The 25,177-nt window shown below is 37.3% G+C and overlaps 1 protein-coding gene across 1 annotated transcript in view; it reads right to left on the reverse strand.

The window, feature by feature from the left end:
• Window positions 1-2,255: 2,255 nt before the first annotated feature.
• LOC126249328 (proclotting enzyme) overlaps window positions 2,256-25,177 on the reverse strand; it is a 278,769-nt gene continuing 255,847 nt past the window's right edge. The window contains exons 8-9 of the mRNA XM_049950983.1: window positions 10,074-10,231; window positions 2,256-2,877 (exon numbers count right to left, since the gene is read on the reverse strand). Of these exons, the coding sequence (XP_049806940.1) occupies window positions 2,719-2,877; window positions 10,074-10,231 (317 nt within the window). The 3' untranslated portion in view covers window positions 2,256-2,718. The remainder of the gene's footprint in view (window positions 2,878-10,073; window positions 10,232-25,177) is intronic.

The following is a 25,177-nucleotide window of genomic DNA, read 5'->3' on the forward strand; positions in this document are numbered from 1 at the left end:
TGTTAAATGGGCCAGTACAGCTTCAAGTTGGTTGACAAACAGATTAAAGTTACCTGCAGGTGCTCGATATACACTTAATATTATGAAGGATTTTTTGTGAAATTCTAATTCTGTTGCACATGCTTCCATATGCTGTTCTAGGCAAAATTTATGAATGTCTATGTTCTTAAATTTATGACAGTTCCTGATGAATGTGGAAACTCCTCCTTTCTCCATTTCTGATCTACAAAAGTGAGATGCTAACCTAAACCCTGTAACACTTAAAAGTTCTATACCAGTGGTCACATGATGTTCAGAGAGGCAGATTATGTCAGCTGGGTTTGAAGAATCTAATTCATCTATGCAGATAGTTAATTCATTAATTTTATTTCTCAGTCCTCGAATATTTTGATGCAATAAAGATAGCTGACATTTCTCATTGACTGAGTTAAAATTGGGTGGAGTTAAAATATCTGCTGACAGTTGAAAATTCTTAACCAATGGCTTTTATGCTGATGTAATAAGCTGGAATTGTGTTTTTTGATTTCTTTCTCAAACTGAAGGTTTGTCTCAGTTCTAACCTCTCTTAAAATTTGCTTTCTTTCTGTCCTCCCTACCCTAAAAAATGGGTCTTTTCTGAATCCTATAACCACTGGTATTTTACCACTCATGACAGTGCCTCCCCCCTTTAACTTTCCTGCTATTTCCCCAGCCAATTTACCCTTCCCCTTACTGTTGAGGTTAAGGCCATGCCTAGTATAATCCCACCTACTGAGAGAATCAACATGAACCACACCAATGTGTGACCCTGCAGCCGACATGAGCAGCCGTTCCAGCTCCAAATTAACTCTCTTGACAACAGAGTTCAAATGAGGTCGGTCATGGCACCCAAGAACAGATACAAACTCAACACTAGTATGCTTCCATGCTGATGCAATCTTCGCCAGGTCACACTCCATACTGTACCCAGGATCTCTGTCAATACTGTTACCTGCCCCACCCACTATAACCACGGTGTCTTCCTTAGTGAAATCTTTGCAAAGTGATCCTAAATCCTCTGTCACCTGCTCCAGACCAGCACTAGGTTTAAAAAAAAATGGTGACCTGGTATTCTGATCCTAGTTCATCCTGAAAAAGTTGGCCAACACCTCTTCCATGGGAACTACCTAACTACAACACTTTCTTTCTCTTTACTGATTTCCCTACATTCTTACTTTTCAATTTACTGCTGAAAGTTTGTTGTGCCCTGTCTACACCTGCAACTGCTTGAGGCTCACCAGCTTCTAACTGAAGCAACAGGTCAAATCTATTTTCCACATTCACCATAAAGCTGTCAGACAAAGTTCTAGGCCTGTTCCTCCTGTTGCCTGTTGCCACTTCCCACCTCTCTTTACCCTTCTCCCTCCTTAACCTGTCAAGATCTCCCCTGGCCTTGTCTAACTCAGCCTGAAGGGCAGCAATTTTCCCCTCCTGTTCTAGTATCTTCCTATCTCTACTACAAATCCTACAAAACCACTGATGAGTCTCATTTACTTCCCCTATTCCCACGCCACTACAGTCACCCACATGGAAAAAACTACAGCACCCATCACACCAAAGCCCCGACCTAACAATTCTACGGCAAGTCAAGCACTTTTCACTCGTGATAAACGTAATAGTTTATTAAGAATAAGTCAGTTAAATTACAGATAAACATGAAAATATGGTTACACAAATTTGGCCTATACGCAACTGTTTACGCAACTGAGTGTAAACAAAATAAAAGTGCAAAGTTTCTGAAACAACAACTTAAACTTTACGCTACTTTCCGGAAATGCTAGTTAAATAATGAAGAGGTACGCTAAGTTAAATTGCTGGAGAGTGCAAGGAACAACTAAACGAAATTCTATAGATTTGCTTCAGCAGAACGTAAACAGAAAATACGACTGTACGGTCTTGAGTAATGATTTATACAGGTATGAGTATTCTTTGGTTTACTTTCACTCATTTTGATAGTAATGACTTCATCGTGTTGCCAGTATTCTGTGAAACTCCTTGTGTGTATCCAGTTATGTGACACTCATGGTTCAATCTGGAGTAGGTGTAGGATGTTTTAACTACATGAATTTGATGAGTGAAAGAATTACACTACAAATATGAAAAACATGATTTTATATTCACAATATAAAGTACATAACTCAATACCTATGAAAATATAATTGTATTTGGTATGAAAGTAAATTTACAATGGCAGATGTACATAAAACATAAATAATTATTATTATAACAGCTTATATTAATGTTTCATTTTGATTCAGAATAGGCTTCAAGCCTCTCGCTGAATATGAAGAAAAGAGATTAATTTATGACTTTTATGAATATGGTAAACACAAATAAAAATGTATCCGACAAAAGTTGTGGAAGTATTTATGTTCACCACAATATTTGTGAAATATTAGGCACAGCCAACATAAATAACGCATGACTGAGAGACATCACTAATTTAAATCTAACTTGTGTATAATCATCCATGTTAATATCATATGTTCACTTAAGAGAAAACCCTGAAGTTAGTGAACTACATTATGACATCCATGTGTCATACAAGGCAGATGCTGTCTACATTTACAGTCATTTTGTTGTAAGATGTCTCTTGCTTAATTCAGTGAATATCCTTCAACACACTCACATACTCAGGTCACCAACACTAGTGAGGAACTTGTTAAATCTTCATACACTTTTGCATAGCTGTTCCATCTGTTACGAATTAATGATGTACGATATCCAGTCTACTGTCTCTGCAACACGATGATAAATTCCAGGTTGACCTCTCTGGGCACATGAATATCCAGCTGAGACAATACCAATCAGATACCATCTTCCAGCTTTTTCCAGCATTAATGGCCCTCCAGAATCACCCTGTTCCAAAAAAAGTTGATAATGTCAGCTTCATTTCTCCACCTACCAATAAAGTACCTTTCATTGGAGGAAAAGTAAGAACCAATATAATGCTAAAACTTCAATACAAGATGCAACTACTTGTATTTGTGAAAGTTAAAATGTAAAACATTCCTTTTGTTATCTATATTCAACTATATGTGTTTTAGGATTGAGAGAGGTGAAGGGCATACTGCTAGGGCACAAAATGCCTTACTAATAAAGTCAAACAGTGGAAAATCCAGGATGGAATGTAACAGTATTGTGAAAAGGAAAGTTGCTACTCATCATATAGTGTAGATGCTGAGTTGCAGATAGGCACAACAAAAAGACTGTCACAAATATAGCTCTTGGCCAATAAGGCCTTCGTCAAAATTAGACGACAAACACAAACATACACAATCGAGACTGCAGTCATGTGTGTATCCTGTGTGAGTTGCATTTGCGTGAGTGTGTATGTGTCTGTTTGTTGTCCAATTTTGACAAAAGCCTTACTGGCCGAAAGCTATATTTGTGACAGTCTTTTTGTTGTGCCTATCTGTGACTCGGCATATCCGCTATTTGGTAAGTAGCAACTTTCATTTTCACAATATTGTTACTAATAAAGTAATAGTTTTTATATAAAATAATCTACATCTGCATCACTACTATACAATGCAAAATTGAGGAGCTTCTTTTCAAAACTTGATAATTGCAAAAAATTAAAGTTTTGAGAAAAAAATTTTTTTAAAAAAAATATCATAGCACATTACTGATTAAATAAATGAGATAATTTAACATTTACACAGCTTATGTAGGCATGATTCTAATTGTATGTTTGACTTTACTAAAATTTTCATTGTTTACTTCAGAGCAGAGGGAAAACGTTTCCAAGGTTTTTTTGCAAAAGTCAATAAATGCAAAGATGCAAGTTAAAAGTTTTGTGAATATATATATATATATATTGAAACTGATTTTTCTCCAATTTCTTTTTTATCTTCAACATTAAGTAAATAAAGCTACTTTATTGTTCCTTTTGTGTATGTATAAATTCAACAATGTACTACAATATAACACTTTAGTCTTGTACTTTTCCATAACTGATTGACAGACAGAAATGCAAAACACAATTTAAATACAACATAAAATACTGTCTACAGCAGTACTAAACTGGAAATCTATTGACCACTTTTAACAGTGACCTTATAAAACCCTTCTGCTCCTTTGGGCACATTATAGTGCCTCTTGAGTTATAAGGCACATTTTTTTCTTTTTCTTGCTGACCACATTCTTGGTTTCCAAGGTGGCTGTTTTCTTCACTTCCTGGCTGCAGTTCCTGGACTCCCATTATAAGTAACTGATACTGACAAAAATACCTTCTTCTTAGACTTTTCATATGCCATCACTCATTGAACAGTTATTGTGGAAGGGTTCTTAGATTGTGAGGCTTTTAGAGCGTTGGACTTGCGATCCTTTGCTTCCCAATCTTTATTTAGTATTTTGATGATGCTAAGTTAGGCCAGTGCTTTATAGCATTCAGTCAGTGAAATAATAGCATCTTTTTTCTGGTAGTCTTTATCCACTCTACCAAACACTATGTCAGGATTAGGGCCTATAGCTGTGACCAATGATAGACAATAATGAACCAGCTTATTAAATTTTCTGCTTTCTTCCATGAAGGCCAACAGTGTGCACATGATTAATTTATTTATATTTTGATTGGTACAGGAGTCAGAAAATAAATCAGTTCCATCTGGTACATTTCCTAGTTGCCTTAAGTTTCTGAAAAAGTCCACTAGAGCAGAGGCTGCTGGGTTGCATACTTTCAATCCTTCTGTTTCAAACCAAGTATAAATAGCAATCCTTGCTCAGGAATGAATCATAACGCACAGATTGTGTAGCTAAACCTGTCTCGAATAGCATACTTCACCTTCAGAGAACTTTGGTATTGGCTGACTCTGTTTTATGTCAAAACATACTTTAGCCACATTTGGATTTTTCTCTTCCATTATTGCAATGGGGTCAGGGATTTTTCCTGCCTCAAGATGATTGGGTGTTGTTGTGTCATCTTCATCATCATCATTCATCCCCATTACGGTCGGAGGAAGACAATAGCAAACCACCTCCACTAGGACCTTGTCTAGTACAGCGGTGCGGGTCTCCCACATCGTCCCCTACACTCCTCGGAGTATGGGACCTCATCATCATCATGGTTAGTTACTAACTGATTCTTTTTCTCAAGATATTGTTCCTTTTGGTACTATATCTTTGGACATCCCTGATGTTCCATGAAATGTTGTGGCATTGTTGTACCTGTAAGTACTGTCTGGCCATCATTTTCCCTTATGCTGTATGTTATCAAAACAGTATTTTTCCATTTTGCATCTTTCTTGATGTTCCTTCTTCCTAACAAAGCTGGCTCAAAATAAGCGATGATCAGAAGTTCAAGTTATTTTGTAAACCACTAATTTGTTTCTATTTTTGGTTCTGGTAGCAAGTCAGCATTACACAGATTTTTAGCAGGGTCGGAACTGAAACTTTTTTATGGTTACTTACAAATCATAATTCGTCTTCTAAAATATTAAAAATACCCCATACCCCCATAAAATATTAAAAATACCCCATACCCCCAGGTATAGCCCCTCCCCCCAACACACTGTTGTATACACGTGCCCTTGGGTGAGCACCAACAAAATATTTTTGCATTCAGAGGAGAAAGTCGGCAATTGAAATTTCATGAAAAGATCCCGCTGCAATGAAATTGCCTTTGATTTAAGGATCGCCACCTCTAGCTTGCGTATCATATCTGTGACATTCTCTCTCCTATTTTTTATTAATACAAAATGAGCTGCATTTTTCTGAACATTTTTGATGTCCTCCATCAATCCTATGTGATGTAGATCCCACAATGAGCAGCAGTAATCCAAAAGAGGACAGACACACATAGTGTAGGCAGTCTCTTTAGTATACTTTTTGATCTTCTAAGTATCCTGGCAATAAATTGTAATCTTTGTTTAGCTTTTCTCACAACATTATCTATGTGATCCTTTGAAGTTAAGTTATTCATAATTGTAATCCCTAAGTATTTAGATCAGTTTACAGCCTTTAGATTTGTGTGGTTTAGTGTGTAGTCAAAATTTAATGGATTCTTTTTAGAACTCATATGGATGATTTCACACTTTTCATTATTTAGAGTCAATAGCCACTTTTTGCGCCATACAGATATCTCGTGTAAGTCATATTGCAGTTGGTTCTGGTCATCTAATGACTTTACTAAACAGTAAATGACACCATAATCTGCGAACAATATATGAGGGCTGTTCAGATTGTCTCCTAAATCATTTCTGTAGATTAGAAATAGTAGAGGGTGTATAACATGTCCTTGGGGAACACCAGATACTACTTATGTGTTACTTGATGACATTTCATCATTTAATATAAACAGTCACCTTTCTGGAAGGAAATCAAAAGTCCAGTTGTGTGACAAACAGTGTCAAAAGCACTGAGTAAAATTGAAATATGGATTCAATCTGAGATCCCCTGTTTAAAGCACTCATTACTTTGTGTGAATAAAGAGTTAGTTATGTTTCACAAGAATGGTATTTTCTGAATCCCCACTGACTATTTCTCAATAAATCATTTTCTGTGAGGTAATTCATAAAGTTCAAACACATTATGTTCCAGAGTCCTACTTCTAATTGATGTGAATGATATGAGTCTGTGATGCAACGGATTACTCCTATTATCTATCTTGAGTTTTGGTGTGACTTCTGCAATTTTCCAGTCTTTAGGTATGAATCTTTTGTTGAGCAAGCTGTTGGATATGATTGCTAAGTATGGAACTTTGAATCAGCATATTCCAAAATAAATTGACTGGTGTACAATCTGGACTGGAGGACTTGTTTTTACTAAGTGATTTAACCTGCTTCACTACTCTGAGGATAGCTACTTCTAAGTTGTTCCTGTTGAAAACTGTTCTTGATTCAAATTCTAAAATATTTAGTTCATTTTTACTGGTGAATGAACTTTGAAAAACTATGTTTAGTATCACTTCTTTAGTGGCATTTTCATCAGTAACATTATAATTGCTATCAAGCAGTGAAGGTATTGATTGCATCATGTTGGTGGTGTACTTTATGTATGACCAGAATCTCTATTAAAAGCATTCGCATTAAATTTTGAGCTTCATTAAAACATTAACAATTGTGGGGATTTGGTGTTCTTTTATGTCTTTTGTGCTTTTGCAACAGTGTTTTGATCTGTTTTGTGTACCATGGGGGATGTGTACCATCTATTATTAATCTATTTGGTATTCAAAGTGTTTGGAAATTCTGTGATAATTTTCTAGGACTTGTAAAGGGGAATGAGTATATAATATTTTGAATACAAACCCATGTACAATGGGTTCAATTCAGACATGTAATGCATCCATATCTGCTGAGGGAAAGAGAAAGTCTCAGAGTTGCTTATCCAGGTATGCAACATGGTAGACAGGATGATACGTACTGCATCAGACTGTCACCTGAGGTCACTTAATGTCAGCCTTGCTGTGAGACCTATTCACTGCCAGTGCAGCTCTGATTCAGTTAACATGGTTCAGTTCATGTTTTTGGAATACACAGACATGCTCCTTGTGTATGGGAAAACTCTACGTAACAGAAGAGCTGCTAGTTGCATGTATCATGAACGTTTTTGGAAATGTAGCACATCATTGCACAAACTTTTTGCCCAAGTTACACAGTGGATCCGAGAAACAGGGATGTCCACCATGAGGAGGCAGCACCGTGGTGCTCACGGCAATGCCACATGACTCAATTTGAAGATGTACCACATCACATTGAAAAGAACTCGTCAATGTGTATGCAAACAATTGCATGTGCAATGGGTGTTACTCACAATATCATCTCATACATTCTGCGTGAGCAGCAATTACATCCAAAACACTTACAAAGGGTTCATGCTATGGGTTCAGTCGATTTTCCACAATGCGTTGCCTATGGCATGTGGTTCCTCCAACACTGCATTGACACACTCCTGTTGCTGTGCCAAGTTCTTTCACTGATGAATGTAAGTTCAGTAGGGACTGTGTTCTGAATTTGCAAAACAGCCATTTATGGACAGATGTAAACCCTCATGTTCAGGGACTTCAGCAGCAGTTTGGTATTAATGTGTGGGTAGGTATTCCGGACAGTAATATGATTGTGCCGCAACTCCTTCCACCCAACCTAACTGGTCCTGCATGCTTGATCTTCCTATAAAATGTATTGAACCCTTTCTTGGAAGCTGTGCCACTGAATATTTGTCAGGAAATGTGGTTCAGCATGATGGTGCACCATCTCACTTCTTACATGTTGTTCAGAGACATCGCAATGTATGATATGGTGAAAGAAGGATAGGCCAAGGTGGTCCAACCACATGGCCACAGCAATTACCCAATTTCACTCCTATGGACTACTTCTTGTGAGGCCATGTGCAAAGTTTAATTTACAAGACACCTGTAGAGTCAGAGGAAGATCTGCTGGCACGAATTTTGGCCACTGCACTAGAAGCTGAAGAGACACCATGTGCGATGGACAGTGTGTAGCAGAACATGCTTCATAGGTACGACATCTGTAACAATGTTGCTGGTTGCCACATTGAGCCACTGTTGTAATGCATCAGTACTGTTCTGTACATACAGTATGCTGATTTCTTTTTTGTTTCAGAATAATGTAAACATGTTATGTTTCAGTGTTAAAACAAACAGATGTGCTTAAGTGATAAATGGATGTTTCATTGTGTTACCATTCAAACTGTTTCCTAATAACTGTACTGCATCACACCTAATTATATTTCTCAAGCAGAAGTGGATTAGTTGAACATCTGAATTGAAACTGTTGTAGAATGGAAACAGTACATTTCCAGACTTGGGTTCCTATTTAAAATATTATGTACTCACTCCCCTCTAAAAGCACTGGAAGTTTTTAACAGCAGTTTCTGAACACCCTGTCTAACCCTCAAGTGCCGTCACTACCATTTCTTTGAATTTAAGCTACAGTCAGCTGGGAAGGAGTGGAGACTGCCTCTTAGGAAGACATCAACCGAATTTTTATCTGGTTTATTATTATTATTATTTAAATAGATACATTTTGCAGTTTTATTTGGTACATTTGGATGTTAAGGTGTTTAGTCTTACTACAATGACACTGAGGTCACTAACCCAAAATCCATCGTGATGTTCCCTATTTGCTCATGATTAATTTTTTCTAAGAGGTAAAATATGTTTTCACAACCACTTAGTTTGAGTGGGCTCCTAAATTAATTGTTCACAATAATTTTCAGAGAAAGCACTCAAGGGACCTATAATCAGTTGATTCTGGTTGTCTAGTATAAGCTCTACCCATACTAGCTCAGAGGAACTATCTATTTCAATTTCATTACAAGTAAACTACTTCTAACAACAATAAAATAATATGCAGTAGCAGCTTTTAAATTAATGTGTTTCAAAATTACACTGACAAAATTTGAGCGATGTAGAAGGTATCTTGAGAAACAAAATGAGGATGGGAACCCATGTCTAGAAATGTCAGCCATGTCATCACTGGTACTGTTGTTGCTAAGACTGTAGAGTGGGCAACTTTCAGAGGTTGTAGTGTGCACCAAAACAAGAAAAAAGTCCAGTAAACATGGGCTCTAAAATGCATACCTTAAGAGCTATGAGGAATTGTTCAACACAGTAATGAAGATTAGCTGCTCAGGTACACATTTTAGAGCCCATTCTTACTGTACATTTTCTTCTTGTCTTGGTCCATACTGCCACCTCTGAAAGTTTCCGACCCTATAATCTCAGCAAAAACAGTACCAGTCCATATATTCCACTGTCAGAGCTTTCCAAACAATTTTCGCTTCTAACTTTTGACTTGTTTGTTTCCGGAACAAGGTCCTTTGCCTCAGATTGATACATTTATCCTTCTCCATCATCTCTGAATGTCTGTAACATCATCACATACATACAAAGGCGATGGCGCCTATAACTTCAATGCTCTGTAGTGTCTTTGGATTTCTGAACACAAGTTTCTGTCCTCAATTTGTTTCTCAAGTCATCTTCTACATCCCTTTGAAGTTCTTTGGTGTAATTTTGAAACACCTTAGATATTAATAAATTATATTACTTCCAACTCTTGCACACATGAGAGCAAAAAGAATAAAAGTTTCATTACCTGACAGGAATCTTTACCACCTCCTCTATATCCAGCACACATCATCTCATCATAAATCACAACATTGATTCCATTTGACTTGTGCCACCGTTCACATAATCTGTTGTCAATAACAGGAACATCAACTGCTTGGAGTGTCTTTGGTCTCAGTCGGGAACCTATAACAAAAATGCTTCAGTTAGGTTACTTTCAAGTCTATACCCTGTTTTTCTGAAATGATATAGTCCCATATAGTCTTTGTTGAACAACTCCAAGATAATACAAGAAAGATTAGCTAGCACATATTCTAATTAAATAATATAAGAAAAGAATAAATTTTGTAATTTTTTTATTTTTGTTTTGTTCGTCATCTTGTGTGTTTTGGGATCATGGTGGGTTTCTTTTACTGTTATATTTAGCTTGTCCCCCTCCCTAAAACCCCTAATTTCCCGTGGTTAACCCGTATTGTAGTTTTGGAGTGAGGTGTTATTGGCTTACTTATACGTATTTTCGTGTTTGTTGCCGTGTGCATGTAGTGATATCATAGGCGCCATATTGGAGACGCTTAGAATAGCCATTTCCACCATATTGATGACATTATGGGTCAATGCAGACGGGTGGGATCGGACGCTTCCGTTGACACAACGGGTCGACAGAAGCGTCCGATCCCACGCGTCAGCTTTGACCCGTGACGTAAGGGTGTTATGTGTGACGTCATGACGGCGTAGAGTTTGGTTTGTGAGTGTGGCGTGTTTGTTGATGTCGTCGTGTTGTGGTTTGTTGTGCTCTCTGATGGTATGTTTAGGGTTTTCGTTTGTGTGGTGTAATGGGCTCAGTTTGCTTTTGCTCATTATCCAGAATTGTTCGAGTGTCGGCTGTGTTTGTAGTGGAGTTCGTTTCAGTGAGTTAACGATTTTGTGTGAAGGCTAATTTAGTGTTGTTCGCTGTACATTGTGTGGTAATTGTAGTAAAATTAATCGGTTGTTGTTTTTGTTCAGGAATGGATATGACGGATAAAATTAACAGTGCGCAGGTCAAGGGAAGTATTCGATCCCAATGTGTGGCTGTGTATGTTGATATTGCTATCTGGAGACGTTTTTGAGCTATATAGGCCAAGGGAAGTGTTTGATCCTAATTTATGGGATCGGGAGCTGCTGTTGATCTATATAGGTCAAGGGAAGTGTCCGATTCCAGATGATTATTGTGTTTAGTGGTATTTGGGGAGTTTTGTGATGTCGGTTTTTTTCGTCGTTTTGTGTGGTTTTGTATGGGAGTGGGTGTCTAAATTTGTTTATATTTAGTTTGCCCCCACCCAAAACCAACCCATTTCCCGCGCTTGTCCCGTTAGTGTCATTAGGCTTTATGTGGAAAGTGTGTGTGTTTGTTTTTCGATGTATTTTCGTCCTCATAATGTGTACGTACCGACTTTATATGTGCCATATTGGAATCGTGGTTTATGGTCGTTTTCGCCATATTTGTGACGTCATGCGTCAAAGCAGATGGGCGGGATCGGACGCTTCCGTATTTCCATGCATACTTTCAATCCTTAAATTTGTCATGTTACTTTCAACTTATTATCATTAACATACCTGAATATAATTTCCATTTCCGTAAAAGAGAAAGATTGGCCCTCAGTTTTAAAATAAATAACACCAGATCTAATTTTGTGTTTAGTTTTATGTATTTGATTTTCTAATTTATTTTGGTTATTCCTAGTTAGTAACTTTCATTATAGGGAGAAATCAGTGATTGTTTCGTAACTTAAATTCTATTGTTGACATATAAACAAATATAAATTCCTGTAATAATTATAAACATTTGGAAGACGAAATGCTAGTAATCTTAAAGTATCTATTTGGCTCTATTCGAAAACATGTTAGCGAAACCAGCCCTTCATTAATTCCAAAGTAATTAACAGTTTTGTCAAAAGTATTGTTTGCGTAACTGTATTCGTTAATTTCATGATTCAAACAAATGATTCGGCCTAAACCTCGTAGCCGAAGAAACTGTTAAAAAGACGCAATTTTTCGATGTATTCAGTTAATTTAATGGGTTAAGCTGTAATTGTAATTTCTGTAAATTTAACATCGAACAATGTGTAGTTTCAGCACCTATTATTGTGATGATATCTAAAGGCCCAATTTTTTGTCACGAGACAGTCCGTCCACGGCCGAGTTTCAGACAAGTAACCTGTGCTGGTTATAACAACAACAACAATGCTTCAAATTAACTGTGGAACAAGTGTTAAGCAATTAGACCGTGGGTAAAAACAGGGACAGTGTCTGCTTCATACGTGCCTGGTTATTCTTCAGGAACTGTGAACTTTGTGGTTAAGGTTTACTGCTTGTAGCTGTTCAGCAGTTAACTATCGTAGCAGTATGTGGAGTTTCGCCTACTAGCTATTAATGAGGCTTATCAAAAGTTAAACAGTAGTGCCCTGGCCATATAACAACTGTGTATTATTTGGGGGTTGGGAACAGTGAAATTAAAGTACTGGAAAACGTAACCATATATCTGTCGGCTACATCATTTAAAGTAGTCAGTGTCGGAATCCACAAACCCCATTTTTCAGCCAGTGTAGCAACGCAGTATGTCGATACCGAGGACAACAAAGCAAATAAGTAAAGCAGGTGGAACCACTACATGCGGTGCCCTCGCAAGTGAAGATATTTGTACGACTACGTAACCAGGACTTGTGGACTTTGAAAAGTGAAATCAAGAGCGGTTTCCAGTGCAGCGGTACAATCGCAAATGAGCGCTGGGGTTTCATAGAAGGTGCAGCAGCCAATCAGCGATCGGGTTCCATGGAAGCAGCCAATCAGCACGCGGGTGGACACAGCTGACCGGAGGTAAATACCTCGACGAGAGAATTACAACTTGCCGGCACACGGGCGCACACACAGCCGCAGCCGTACAGTGTGTGAACAGAGAGGACAGAGTAGCAGCAGACGAGTAATTTAAAACAAGGTAATTCATTGCGAAAGCTGTTTTGTACAAAGCAATAAATAATGAGTGACTTTAACATACAAGGCAGTGTGACTGAGAACAAAGTAGTAGAGGCTTCTGACTGTAAGTGTAATGATGATAGATACGACGAATCCATTAGTGATGAAACTGAGGTATTTGAATTTAATGTGGATAATGATGGCAATGCTTTAAGTAAAGAAAGATTTGTTGTATGAACAAGATCACATGGTAAGTAAAAAGGAAGTGTGTCAACCTGTGAGAACAGCAAGTGTAGATTTCATGGGCAAATTTTGAATATATTAAGAACCAGGGGGTGTAGTAGTAATGCATGTTTCTGGAATAAAAATTATTGGTGCTACTGGTAAGCTATCATAGTGACACGAGATATACTATTAAATGTGGAATTGGTAGAGCAGCTGTTGAAATACAATTTCTTGGTAATTCAAAATCTGAGCTTTGATGTAATATTTGGGACTAAATTCTTGTGCAATTAGCAAGTAGGAGGTTCAAAATAAATTGGTACCATGATTAAAGACTTTCTGTAAATCAAAGCGGTAAAGGTAAACTGAAAATGAAAGATGTAATGAGCTCATGTGTGAAATCAGTATAATTTGGTGAAGCAGCAGAGACAATTGTGCAGTAAAAACCATCTTAAATACTAGATATTAATATTTATTGTGGTGTAATAGAAGAGTGTTCAGTGCAGTCAGGATATTGAGAAAACTATCTGCCTGTAGAAGTGTCATGGTAGGGCCTTTTCTAACGTTAAGGACTTAAAACATTAAACAAAGTTGCCTGGAGTAATGTCTGTGGAATGTATTTGCAAGGTGGAAATACAGAAGTGTCCGATCCCACCCGTCTGCTTTGACCCATGACGTCACAAATATGGCGGAAACAAAAACAAACACACACACTTTCCACAAGAAGCCTAATGATACTAACGGGACAAGCACGGGAAATGGGGTGTTTTGGGTGGGGGGCAAACTAAATATAAACAAAATTAGACACCTTGCGTAGCTACAACATGTAAGTGAAGACAGCCATGCATGAATACCCACCCACCTCCCCAGGGGTCGTAACCCCTGCAACCCATAGAAGATAAAGATGCTTAGTGTTTTTCGTCTTTAAAAAAAAAAAAAAATCTCACGGGATAGAACGAACAGATCAGAAAGATAAATATAATAAACTAAAACAGAAATTGGTGGAAACAGATAATTAAAATAAGTAATAAGTGTTTTTAAATTTAAAAAAAAAAAAAAAACTCACGAGATAGAACGAACAGATCAGAAAAGTAAATAAAATAAAACAGAACTGGAGACAGCCACACTCAAACCAAACTCCGCGCCGTCATGACGTCACACACAACACCCTTACGTCACTGGTCAAAGCCGACGCGTGGGATCGGACGCTTCTGTCGACCCTGCAAGGTTTTTAAATGTTGCCCTTCAGGCTAGAATAGAGTGAAATAGTAGTTTGTCTAACTGATAATTTTGTCTGACCAGTAATAAGAGTTAATTTAGCCTTAACATAAGGATCTGTTATTGCAGAGTGTTTTTCAGTAGAATCAGTTTTGCATTAGATAAGCAGAGCAGGTGTTAATTAGATAATGAAATAATAAAACAACTAATAAAGTTAGTGTCCTAATGGTTAGTGGGCCTGTTTCTGCAGTAGGGATATTTTTTGAGAATGCACCCCTCTAGCTAACAATGTAAGAAAGGTAAGTGAAACAATGGAGCTGACAGACATGATTTATACAAAAGATAACTGTATACTAACAAATGTGGTGCAACTGTATTGATGCTCTAATTTTGAACACTGGGATGAAGAACAATAATCTTGCTGATTAACTGATAACTGTGGTGCTAGACTGATGTGAATATTCTGACAGGGTAACTATTTGGTAACATTTTGTGACTTTGTGAGGATTTAATTTTCTGGTTTGAATGAGAGTAGTGCTCAGTTGAATAGAGAAATAGGGCGATGATTTTGTACAACTTCCATGCCCTTTATTTTGAGCTGAATAGTAATTTATGTAATTGTGACTCTTCTTTTTTCGTAATGTAATGGTTAGTAAATCTGTGCTACTGCACAGCTTGAGTTTTTGCCGAAACAAGTGTCTTGAAAGTTTAACCAGTGTCGGACAGTTACGCCTTAGAGTAATGTCTTGTAGTGTAATGTGCAGTTGATTTAAAATTGTTTTTTACTCCACACCTTTCATACTACAGTCAATTTTAGTGTTAATTATTTTAATATTATGAGAACTATATAATTTATGTATGATGTAATGACAATCATTTGCCATTACTGAAACATTTTTCCTTAGACTTACGTTAGAAGTATGTGTATTAAAGTAGGGCATTTTGTCTCGTTTTTACATGTACTGTGGTGGAGGAGAATCATCTCAAAGGGAGCTGATCAGTGCCTTTCCTAACTGCGAATTGAACCTGTTGAAGGCATCGACAGCTGGGTGAAAAAGTGTTAGAGCTTATTGAACAAGTGAAAGTGCTTGTGAACATTGAGCAAGTGAACTGCAATGTGCAGTGTAATGTAACTTTGTTTACCACCCATGAGGATTTATTTTCTTTAGCAAGACAGGACTTGTACAAAGTGGTAGGTGGTTTAAAATGGAATCCTTGTTTAACCCAAAAAAAGACATATCTTATGATGATGGATAAATTTTGTTAAAAGTATAACTTGTAGATATTTTGTGATGTGTATGTAAATATTTTGTGTGGAAAACGTAACTGTTGATCTGTTGGCTACATCATTTAAAGTAGTCAGTGTCGGAATCCAGAAACACCATTTTTCAGCCAGTGCAGCAATGCAGTACGTCGTCACAGAGGACAACAAATTAAATAAATGAAGCAGATGGAACTGCCACAAATGGTGTAGGCTAGTAATAACAAGCTTTTCTGCGTATTTAAGTACAAAGCATTGCATTTGTTTATACTGAGGATCAATTGCCAGCACTTGCCGCAAACATTGATCTTCTGCAGGTATTTTTGCATATTGCTGCACTGTTCCTAGAAACACAACTTTCATAAATACAACAGAATGATCTGTGAGCACCCTAACTGAGTTTGATATTATCTGCCTAGTAGTTTATACATATTATGAACAGAAAGACTAATCATTACTTTCCTGGAGAGCTACTTTCACATCTGACAATTTAGTCTCATTGAGAACAGCATACAGAGCTATAGTTCCTAATAATTGTTTAACACAGTCATAAAGCTAGTTGGATATTCTTTAATCTCAGATTTGGTTCACGAAGCAGCAGTGTCAAACAGTATTAAGTGACTTCCAGAGACCAAAGAACACGGCACTGACCTTCGTGCTGGAATATACAGCTTTCTGGACCTCACGGATAAACAAAAAATCTTGTTTCACATGTATGATACTTGCAGAATCTGGAGAAAAAAATTTGTCTCCAAAAACATCATAATGTGTGATTATAAAACCTATTCCATTTTGTACGACAGATCAAGATCAGCAGAAGGGCCTACAGCTCTGAGCATTTGTCATGATCCTCCTTGAAAATGATGACCTGCACCTTTTTCTGAATATTTAGCATGTTTCATTGCTCCAGTGACCTCAAATAAACTGCTGCTGCTAGAAGAGGGAACATTGTCTTTCAGATCCAGCAGCATTTTCTCTATTGAGAAATTTCATGTCATATCTGCAAAAACTTGTCCCTGTGTCTGATGGTAATAATCATGTGATGATGAATGAAGGGAACCATAGTATGATGTTCTTCAGTGAAACAATTTCAGAAAATGGAACTCAGTATGTGATACAGCCCTCACTATATCATTATAGCTCATTTGGGTCTGTTCACTGGCTTTACAAAGTAATGAGACTGATCAGTGTTCTCCAGTAGTTTATTAGTCAGCATATTACTTTCAAATTCTATGAGTGATTCTTATATTGCTCTTATTTATCTCATTGTGATTTTGTTCAGCATTTATTTGTCAGCATGGAATTAGATCTGTGTAATTCTGTCATGAAGCTGTCTTTCATATCTTAGTACCTTTTTAAGGTGACAAATGAACCGAAATGAGACTTTCCCATTAATCAGTCTTGCTTCGCATACACCTGTATACCATAGACTCTTGAACATACAGTCTGAAATGAATTTTGATGCTGGTTGCTCAGATAATCAAATTTATCTGTCTTGGCACACTTACAAAGCAGAAATACATTTCTGCCTGTCTTAATATCACTTTCAACACTTTAAAATCACTAATGATATGACTGCATTATGGTCACTAATTCTCTTCTCTATGTTAGCTGAAGCAAAAAGTTTGTTCTGTCACCACAAAACCTAAGATGTCACTGTGAGTCAGTTCTCCGTATAGCTTCTAGAGGCAGTTTTCAGATATGATATTTAATACATCATCATGTAAATCCATGTCTTTAATTTTAATGCCTTTTTTAATCTTGCAAATCTCCCAGTCTATAGATATTCCGAAACAACGCCTAGCAAATTTATATGCTGTTTTCTCCAAGTTTGTCATTAGGTTCGTTTGAGCAGTTGACAGAGAAAGCCAGATGCCATGCCGTATTGCACAGGTGCAGCTCTGATGATCTGGGCAGCCCGTGCTTCGTGCTTGCTCTGGTCATATGCTTTTCATTGCATTTCTGGGTGAAATTTCGTGTATGGTGGGGCATCATGTGACGACGTGCGCCCTGCAGCATGTTGTTAAGAGGAACTATGGAGTTGTACCTGGACCAATTGTTTTATCAATTCTACCCAGGTAAGGAATGCAAATGAGGAAAGAGTCCTTGATGTATTACTCATTTCAAAACTAGACTCTACAGCTCAGAGTACCATAAAATTTTGGTATGTGGTGCCTTTGACAGATTTCTTTTTTAATTTGTTGTTGTTGTTGTTGTTGTTGTGGTCTTCAGTCCTGAGAATGGTTTGATGCAGCTCTCCATCCTACTCTATCCTGTGCAAGCTTCTTCATCTCCCGGTACCTACTGCAGCCTACATCCTTCTGAATCTGCTTAGTGTATTCATCTCTTGGTCTCCCTCTACGATTTTTACCCTCCACGCTGCCCTCCAATACTAAATTGGTGATCCCTTGATGCCTCGGAACATGTCCTACCAACCGATCCCTTCTTCTAGTCAAGTTGTACCACAAACTCCTCCCCAATTCTATTCAATACCTCCTCATTAGTTATGTGATCTCCCCATCTAATATTCAGCATTCTTCTGTAGCACCACAATTTGACAGCTTCTATTCTCTTCATGTCTAAACTAGTTATCGTCCATGTTTCACGTCCATACATGGCTACACTCCATACAAATACTTTCAGAAACGAATTCCAGATATTTAAATCTATACTTGATGTTAACAATTTTTTGTTCTTCAGAAACGCTTTCCTTGCCATTGCCAGTCTACATTTTATATCCTTTCTACTTCGACCATCATCAGTTATTTTGCTCCCCAAACAGCAAAATTCCTTTACTACTTTAAGTATATCATTTGCTAATCTAATTCCCTCAGCATCACCCATCTTAGTTAGACTACATTCCATTATCCTCGTTTTGCTTTTGTTGATGTTCATCTTGTACCCTCCTTTCAAGACACTGTACATTCCGTTCAACTGCTCTTCCAAGTCCTTTGCTGTCTCTGATAGAACTACAATGTCATCGGCGAACCTCAAAAGATTTTATTTCTCCTCTGTGGATTTTAATACCTACTCCGAAGTTTTCTTTTGTTTCCTTTATTGCTTGCTCAATATATATATTGAATAACATCTGGGATAGGCTACAACCCTGTCTCACTCCCTTCCCAACCACTGCTTCCCTTTCATACCCCTCGACTCTTATAACTGCCATCTGCTTTCTGTACAAATTGTAAATAGCCTTTCACTCCCTGTATTTTACCCCTGCCACCTTCAGAATTTGAAAGAGAGTATTCCAATCAACATTGTCAAAAGCTTTCTCTAAGTCTACAAATGCTAGAAATGTAGGTTAGCCTTTCCTTAATTTTTCTTCTGAGATAAGTCGTAGGGTCAGTATTGCCTCACGTGTTCCAACATTTCTACGGAATCCAAACTGATCTTCCCCGAGGTCGGCTATCAGTTTTTCCATTTGTCTGTAAAGAATTCGCGTTAGTATTTTGCAGCTGTGACTTATTAAACTGATAGTTCGGTAATTTTCACATCTGTCAACACCTGCTTTCTTCAGGATTGGTATTATTATATTCTTCTTGAAGTCTGAGGGAATTTTGCCTGTCGCATACATCTTTCTCACCAGGCTGTCAGTAGTTCTAATGGAATGTTGTCTACTCTGGGGGCCTTGTTTCGACTCAGGTCTTTCAGTGCTCTGTCAAACTCTTCACGCAGTATCATATCTCCCATTTCATCTTCATCTACATTCTCTTCCATTTCCGTAATATTGTCCTCAAGTATGTCGCCCTTGTATACACCCTCTATATACTCCTTCCACCCTTCTGCTTTCCCTTCTTTGCTTATAACTGGGTTTCCATCTGAGCTCTTGATATTCATACAAGTGGCTCTTTTCTCCAAAGGTCTCTCTAATTTTCCTGTAGGCAGTATCTATCTTACCCCTAGTGAGATAAGCCTCTACATCCTTACGTTTGTCCTCTAGCCATCCCTGCTTTGCCATTTTGCACTTCCTGTCGATATCATTTTTGTGATATTTGTATTCCTTTTTGCCTCCTTCATTTACTGCATTTTTATATTTTCTCCTTTCATCAATTAAATTCAATATTTCTTCTGTTACCCAAGGGTTTCTACTAGCCCTCGTCTTTTTTCCTATTTGGTCCTCTGCTGCCTTCACTACTTCATCCCTCAGAGCTACCCATTCGTCTTCTACTGTATTTCTTTCCCCCATTCCTGTCAATTGTTCCCTTATGCTGTCCCTGAAACTCTGTACAACCTCTGCTTCTTTCAGTTTATCCAGGTCCCATCTCCTTAAATTCCCACCTTTTTGCAATTTCTTCAGTTTTAATCTACAGTTCATAACCAATAGATTGTGGCCAGAGTCCACATCTGCCCCTGGAAATGTCCTACAATTTGAAACCTGGTTCCTAAGTCTCTGCATTTCCATTATATAATCTATCTGATACCTTTTAGTATCTCCAGGGTTCTTCCGTGTATACAACCTTCTTTCACGATTCTTGAACCAAGTGTTAGGTATGATTAAGTTATGCTCTGCGCAAAATTCTACCAGGTGGCTTTCTCTTTAATTTCTTACCCTCAATCCATATTCACCTACTATGTTTCCTTCTCTCCCTTTTCCTGCTGTTGAATTCCAGTCACCCATGACTATTAAATTTTCGTCTCCCTTCACTACCTGAATAATTTCTTTTATATCATCATACATTTCATCAATTTCTTCATCATCTGCAGAGCTAGTAGGCATATAAACTTCTACTACCATAGTAGGTGTGGGCTTCGTGTCTATCTTGGCCACAATAATGCGTTCACTATTCTGTTTGTAGTAGCTTACCTGTACTCCTATTCTTATTAATTATTAAACCTACTCCAGCATTACCCCTATTTGATTTTGTATTTATAACCCTGTATTCACCTGACCAAAAGTCTTGTTCCTCCTGCCACTGAACTTCACTAATTCCCACTGTATCTAACTTTAACCTATCCATTTCCCTTTTTAAATTTTCTAAACTACCTGCCCGATTAAGGGATCTGACATTCCACACTCCGATCCATAGAACGCCAGTTTTCTTTCTCGTATTCTGCAGTATTGTTATGGAGTATTTGCAACCACGTTTACATCTACACAGCACTGAAAAAAGCTTGTAAGAAGGAATACAAATTTCTTGCAACAAACAAAAGAAAGGAAAACGGGTCCTTGTGTAGCTTACACCAGAATAAATGGCAATAAATTTCATGACTATTTCAAAGTGTGTTAAAAATTAACAAGGTTATCTATGAGGCAAAGAAATTGTACAACTGACAGTTTATATTCTACTCTAGAAATAAATATAAAGACATGTGGGGAGTTAAAATGATAAAACACGGTACACTGCCTGTCTAAAATTTAGCATAGAATGGCATTCTATAAATTTAAGATGTAAACACAATTTAAGAAATAGCTTAAGGCCTAGAGGAAGTACTAAACAAGTGTCTTGTGATTGAAAAACACTGTTTAACAGAAGGCAGATTTGTAAAATTCTGCTACTGCTGTCAATATATTTGAAATAAAATATTTAGTTCAAAACTACTGACCAAATTTGCCAGCTTAGTCAGCTTCTAGTCAATGTTCATACGTATATAGCATTAAGAGGTGTCACAGTGTCATAAAATTAACAGGACATCAGAGACTATTCCAGAAACATCAGAATTTCATAAACCATAATGAAATGCTTCATTCCGTTCTAATTGCACATTTCTGTGTCCAGATGCACTCTGAAGTACCTGATATTGAGCTTTTCTATTTGGTTTTTGGGATAGCAGTTTTCTTGGAGGTCCAGTACCATATTCTCATGTTTGATTCTTCATTATGGTATAATGTTGTTCATCCCAGAAAATGAAAATTTGCACTTGAAATTGAACGAAGTTGAAAGTAGCCAGTAGTGCGGAATGAAACAGACTGTTTAAAATAAACTGTGTCAGTTGAAAAAATTGATAGAAGTAAATTTATCTATAAAACTGACAGAAATAGTTTCATTAAGGCATTAATAGTTGATTGCTAATAATGTGGAAATAATATAAAATCAGAAAATTGAAACTAGTAACTTATTTTAGTTTTTCATGAATATAAGAATGTATATTAATTCACTTGATGGCTCCCAGCCACAGAAATCTGTTTTGTTTTCATTTGACACGGAGCTGTAAATGAAGAGAGACCAGCAATTTCCCAAAACATATACACAGGTCACGTGGTGAATGATCCCTCTACAATAACTCTGCTTGCTCTGTGCATGTGTGAATCTGGCAGCTTGGACGTGCCAGAAAAAAGTATTCTGGGTAGCATCTGGCTACTTGCTGCTACTGATCATACAGCAAACAGCCACGCTTCAGGTAGCCAGAAGTGGGAGAAGGCACTGCTCATATGCGAATCCAGCTCTGCGCATGCGCACGAGCCCGCTGGCAACTGCTCAAACAAACCTGTTATTGCATCCAAGACAGGTGACCAATAAAAACAATTGTCTAAAATCTTTGTCCTATGGTATATCTTCATTTGGAATTGGCAATAACGTAATTAGAAATGACTGATACCAAACTCATCTCTTTTGCTATGGTACTTAATCAGTAATTGGAATTATGGATGGATTTCATAACACCACAGAGCTATAGTTCTATTCATATATATTTCTTAAATCATTTATCCACCCTTCTTACTAAAATTAATTATGAATATATTTTTATTGTATATCACTTTCCCTATTCTCTTTCCTTGCTCTTTTTTTCCTCTCTCATTGTTTGTTGGTTTGTAGCTTATCACCGACCACTGGAAACCAGTCTGAACTTTAATTACATTCTTTCCAATTGTTCTTAAAATTAATGCCATTATTAAAATTTTGTAGGTAAGTAGACATGTCAAATTGTATTTGCAAGTTTACCTGCTACTCGCTAGGTCCTCTCAAAATTGTTGTAAATAAGAATAGCACACTGTAACTCATTATTATTTATTGTCAGCTTACATTGTAAAAAAATCATTTTAGCTGGTGGCAACATGTTTTAGCACAGTGTGAGCTCACAGCAAAATCCTTAAGTGGTGTGTCCAGAGACCATTGCCCCAACACACACACACACACACACACACACACACACACACACACACACACACAAAATTTGCTAAGTTAAGGTGATACTGTAATGTTCCTTCCAGATTTGAATCTTAGGAAATGAATCACTACCTCATATAAAAAAATTATAGTGAAGATTCATGCATACCCTCAGTGAAGGAACTGTCAAAGCAACTCCCTGAACTGAAACAGATGAATCATGTATCATTATTCCCAGACAGGGGACTGAATCTAGTCTTTCTGAATGTCAGGTCAGTGCCTCCACCAGAGCACCACATCCCTCATTATAAGGACATGATATTTGTTGAGGAATATCAGATACACACTAATACAAAACTAAATTCCTTGTCCAGATACGATTTAAGGTTTCTTAAATGATTACTGTGCTGCTAGAAGTGGTGCAGCTACCTACATTTTGTCATAACCAAAAAGTCCATAATGGACAAATATGCCATCATACACAAAACTGAAGAAAGATATTTCAAAAATTAATTAGTTTATGGCAACCAAATTTTTATTTGCATAAAAACCTCAGACTGAAAGCAAATTAAAACTACAAAATGACTCTTGATTATGCGTAACTGAGAACAACTTTAAACACAAGAAAAATGTAGAAACAGGAATGTCAAGTCTGTATGTGCTGAAAAGTCAGTAAGGGATGTAAATTTGCTTGGCCTTCCTAATAAAAGTAAATTTAATTGTGCATGTATGTTAATGTAAAAGCATATCATCTTGAACAAGAAAACACTGTATTTATTTGCAGAAAAACAAGAAGTATCATGGATCAACAAACAGCTTTTAAACCAAAACATTCTCAGGCCTTACACAGATCAGAAATGACCACATAGTACTTTCTGTAACTTGTGTTATTAATAGTAACATTTATCTTGCCTCTTTTGTCAGTAGTTTAATGGTTCTGGTGGGTATTTGCAGACTGTGTTTTGTTGATTTCTCCAACTTTTGAAAAATATCTTTCTTTATATACAAAAATACTTCCCGTGCTTAGCAAGTACTTTAAAATTTGTGATGCATCCAAGTAACAGAAAAAATGCAATGAAGTAGTTCATGGGGAGCTCAAAAAAAGAAAGCCACTTTTATTTGGACATTTAGTTCCCTGACTTTTCTTGAATACTGAATGACTAGTCTGAACCACTTCAAGTGAGGCCTAATGATCAAAATCCAGTTGGTTGCTTCAAACAGGTTTATATTTATGCAACTGCTACAGGTCAGGGACAGCAAATGAGCTGTCCAGGAGGCAGGGACTGCTTTTATGACATTAGGCAAATGTGGATCCAAAAACATAATGCATTCAATGAAAATTTAAAGTGTGAGGAAATAAATACTACAAAGCAAATTTCAAATTTTGAAGTCAAGAGAATTTATCAGGCTCATAAATTGTGTGTGCTTGGTACACCTTTTGTTTTTGTGGTGAAAAAGCAAATAAACTGGATGCCCTGACAGAAAGCTCATCAGTAGAGGTTGGTATATACATGTGCAAGTATACTTGCACAAGTTTGTGCAGAGTTGCACCAATAGTCTCCTCTGTGCCACCAATAAAGGTAACAAATGGTGATTCAACCACACAGGCAGATGGAGAGCTGACTAGTAGGTTATCCCAAACCTCAGACATCATGTTGAAAGAATAAAAATTTGATGAAAATCTGAATTCAGTGCAATCAGATTATATTTCAGTGGCCATAAAAAGGTCAGTGAACACATCACATTGAATCTGAAACATCTGTGAGGGAACTAAGTCACTCTAGTAAGCCTTCAATCCTACCTAATCTCGACAGAAAGGTAATAGAATGGAGTATAACTCAAACTCTTCTCAGTACAATGGCTCCCGTTCCTCAGTGCAACATTAATTTATTCAGAATATATGCAGAGGAGCTAAAATTATTGACACAGTGTAGGATGTAAACATAAAAGATTCTGACACCCTTATGCTCAGTAAGTACAACATACACATTAGCAGTGAAAGGTCTAAAGGAGATGTAGTCTTTTATGATGAATTCTGCCCTTGAGTCTTCCCTTTACCACAAAACTTAAAGGCAGTTGCTCAGAACAAGATGGCCCAGCGATTAGACACTGAACTCGTACTTGGGATGATAATAGTTCAAATCCCAATTTGACCATCCCAATTTAGGTTTTCCATTATTTCCTTAAATCGCATAGGGCAAATGTGGAATGATTGCTGTGAAAGGACATGGCTGATTTCCTTCCCCAATTTGAGCTTGTGTGCTCTCTCCTGACCTCCTTGTCAACAGGATGTTAAACTCTAATATTCCTTCCTGATGATGATAGCATAAAATTCTCTCTCTCTCTCTCTCTCTCTCTCTCTCTCTCTGTGTGTGTGTGTGTGTGTGTGTGTGTGTGTGTAGCAGTTCTTTTGTGAGACATGCCTTGGTG

Source organism: Schistocerca nitens, chromosome 3, assembly GCF_023898315.1.
Source record: "Schistocerca nitens isolate TAMUIC-IGC-003100 chromosome 3, iqSchNite1.1, whole genome shotgun sequence".
In the NCBI taxonomy this organism is placed as follows: Eukaryota; Metazoa; Arthropoda; class Insecta; order Orthoptera; family Acrididae; genus Schistocerca; species Schistocerca nitens.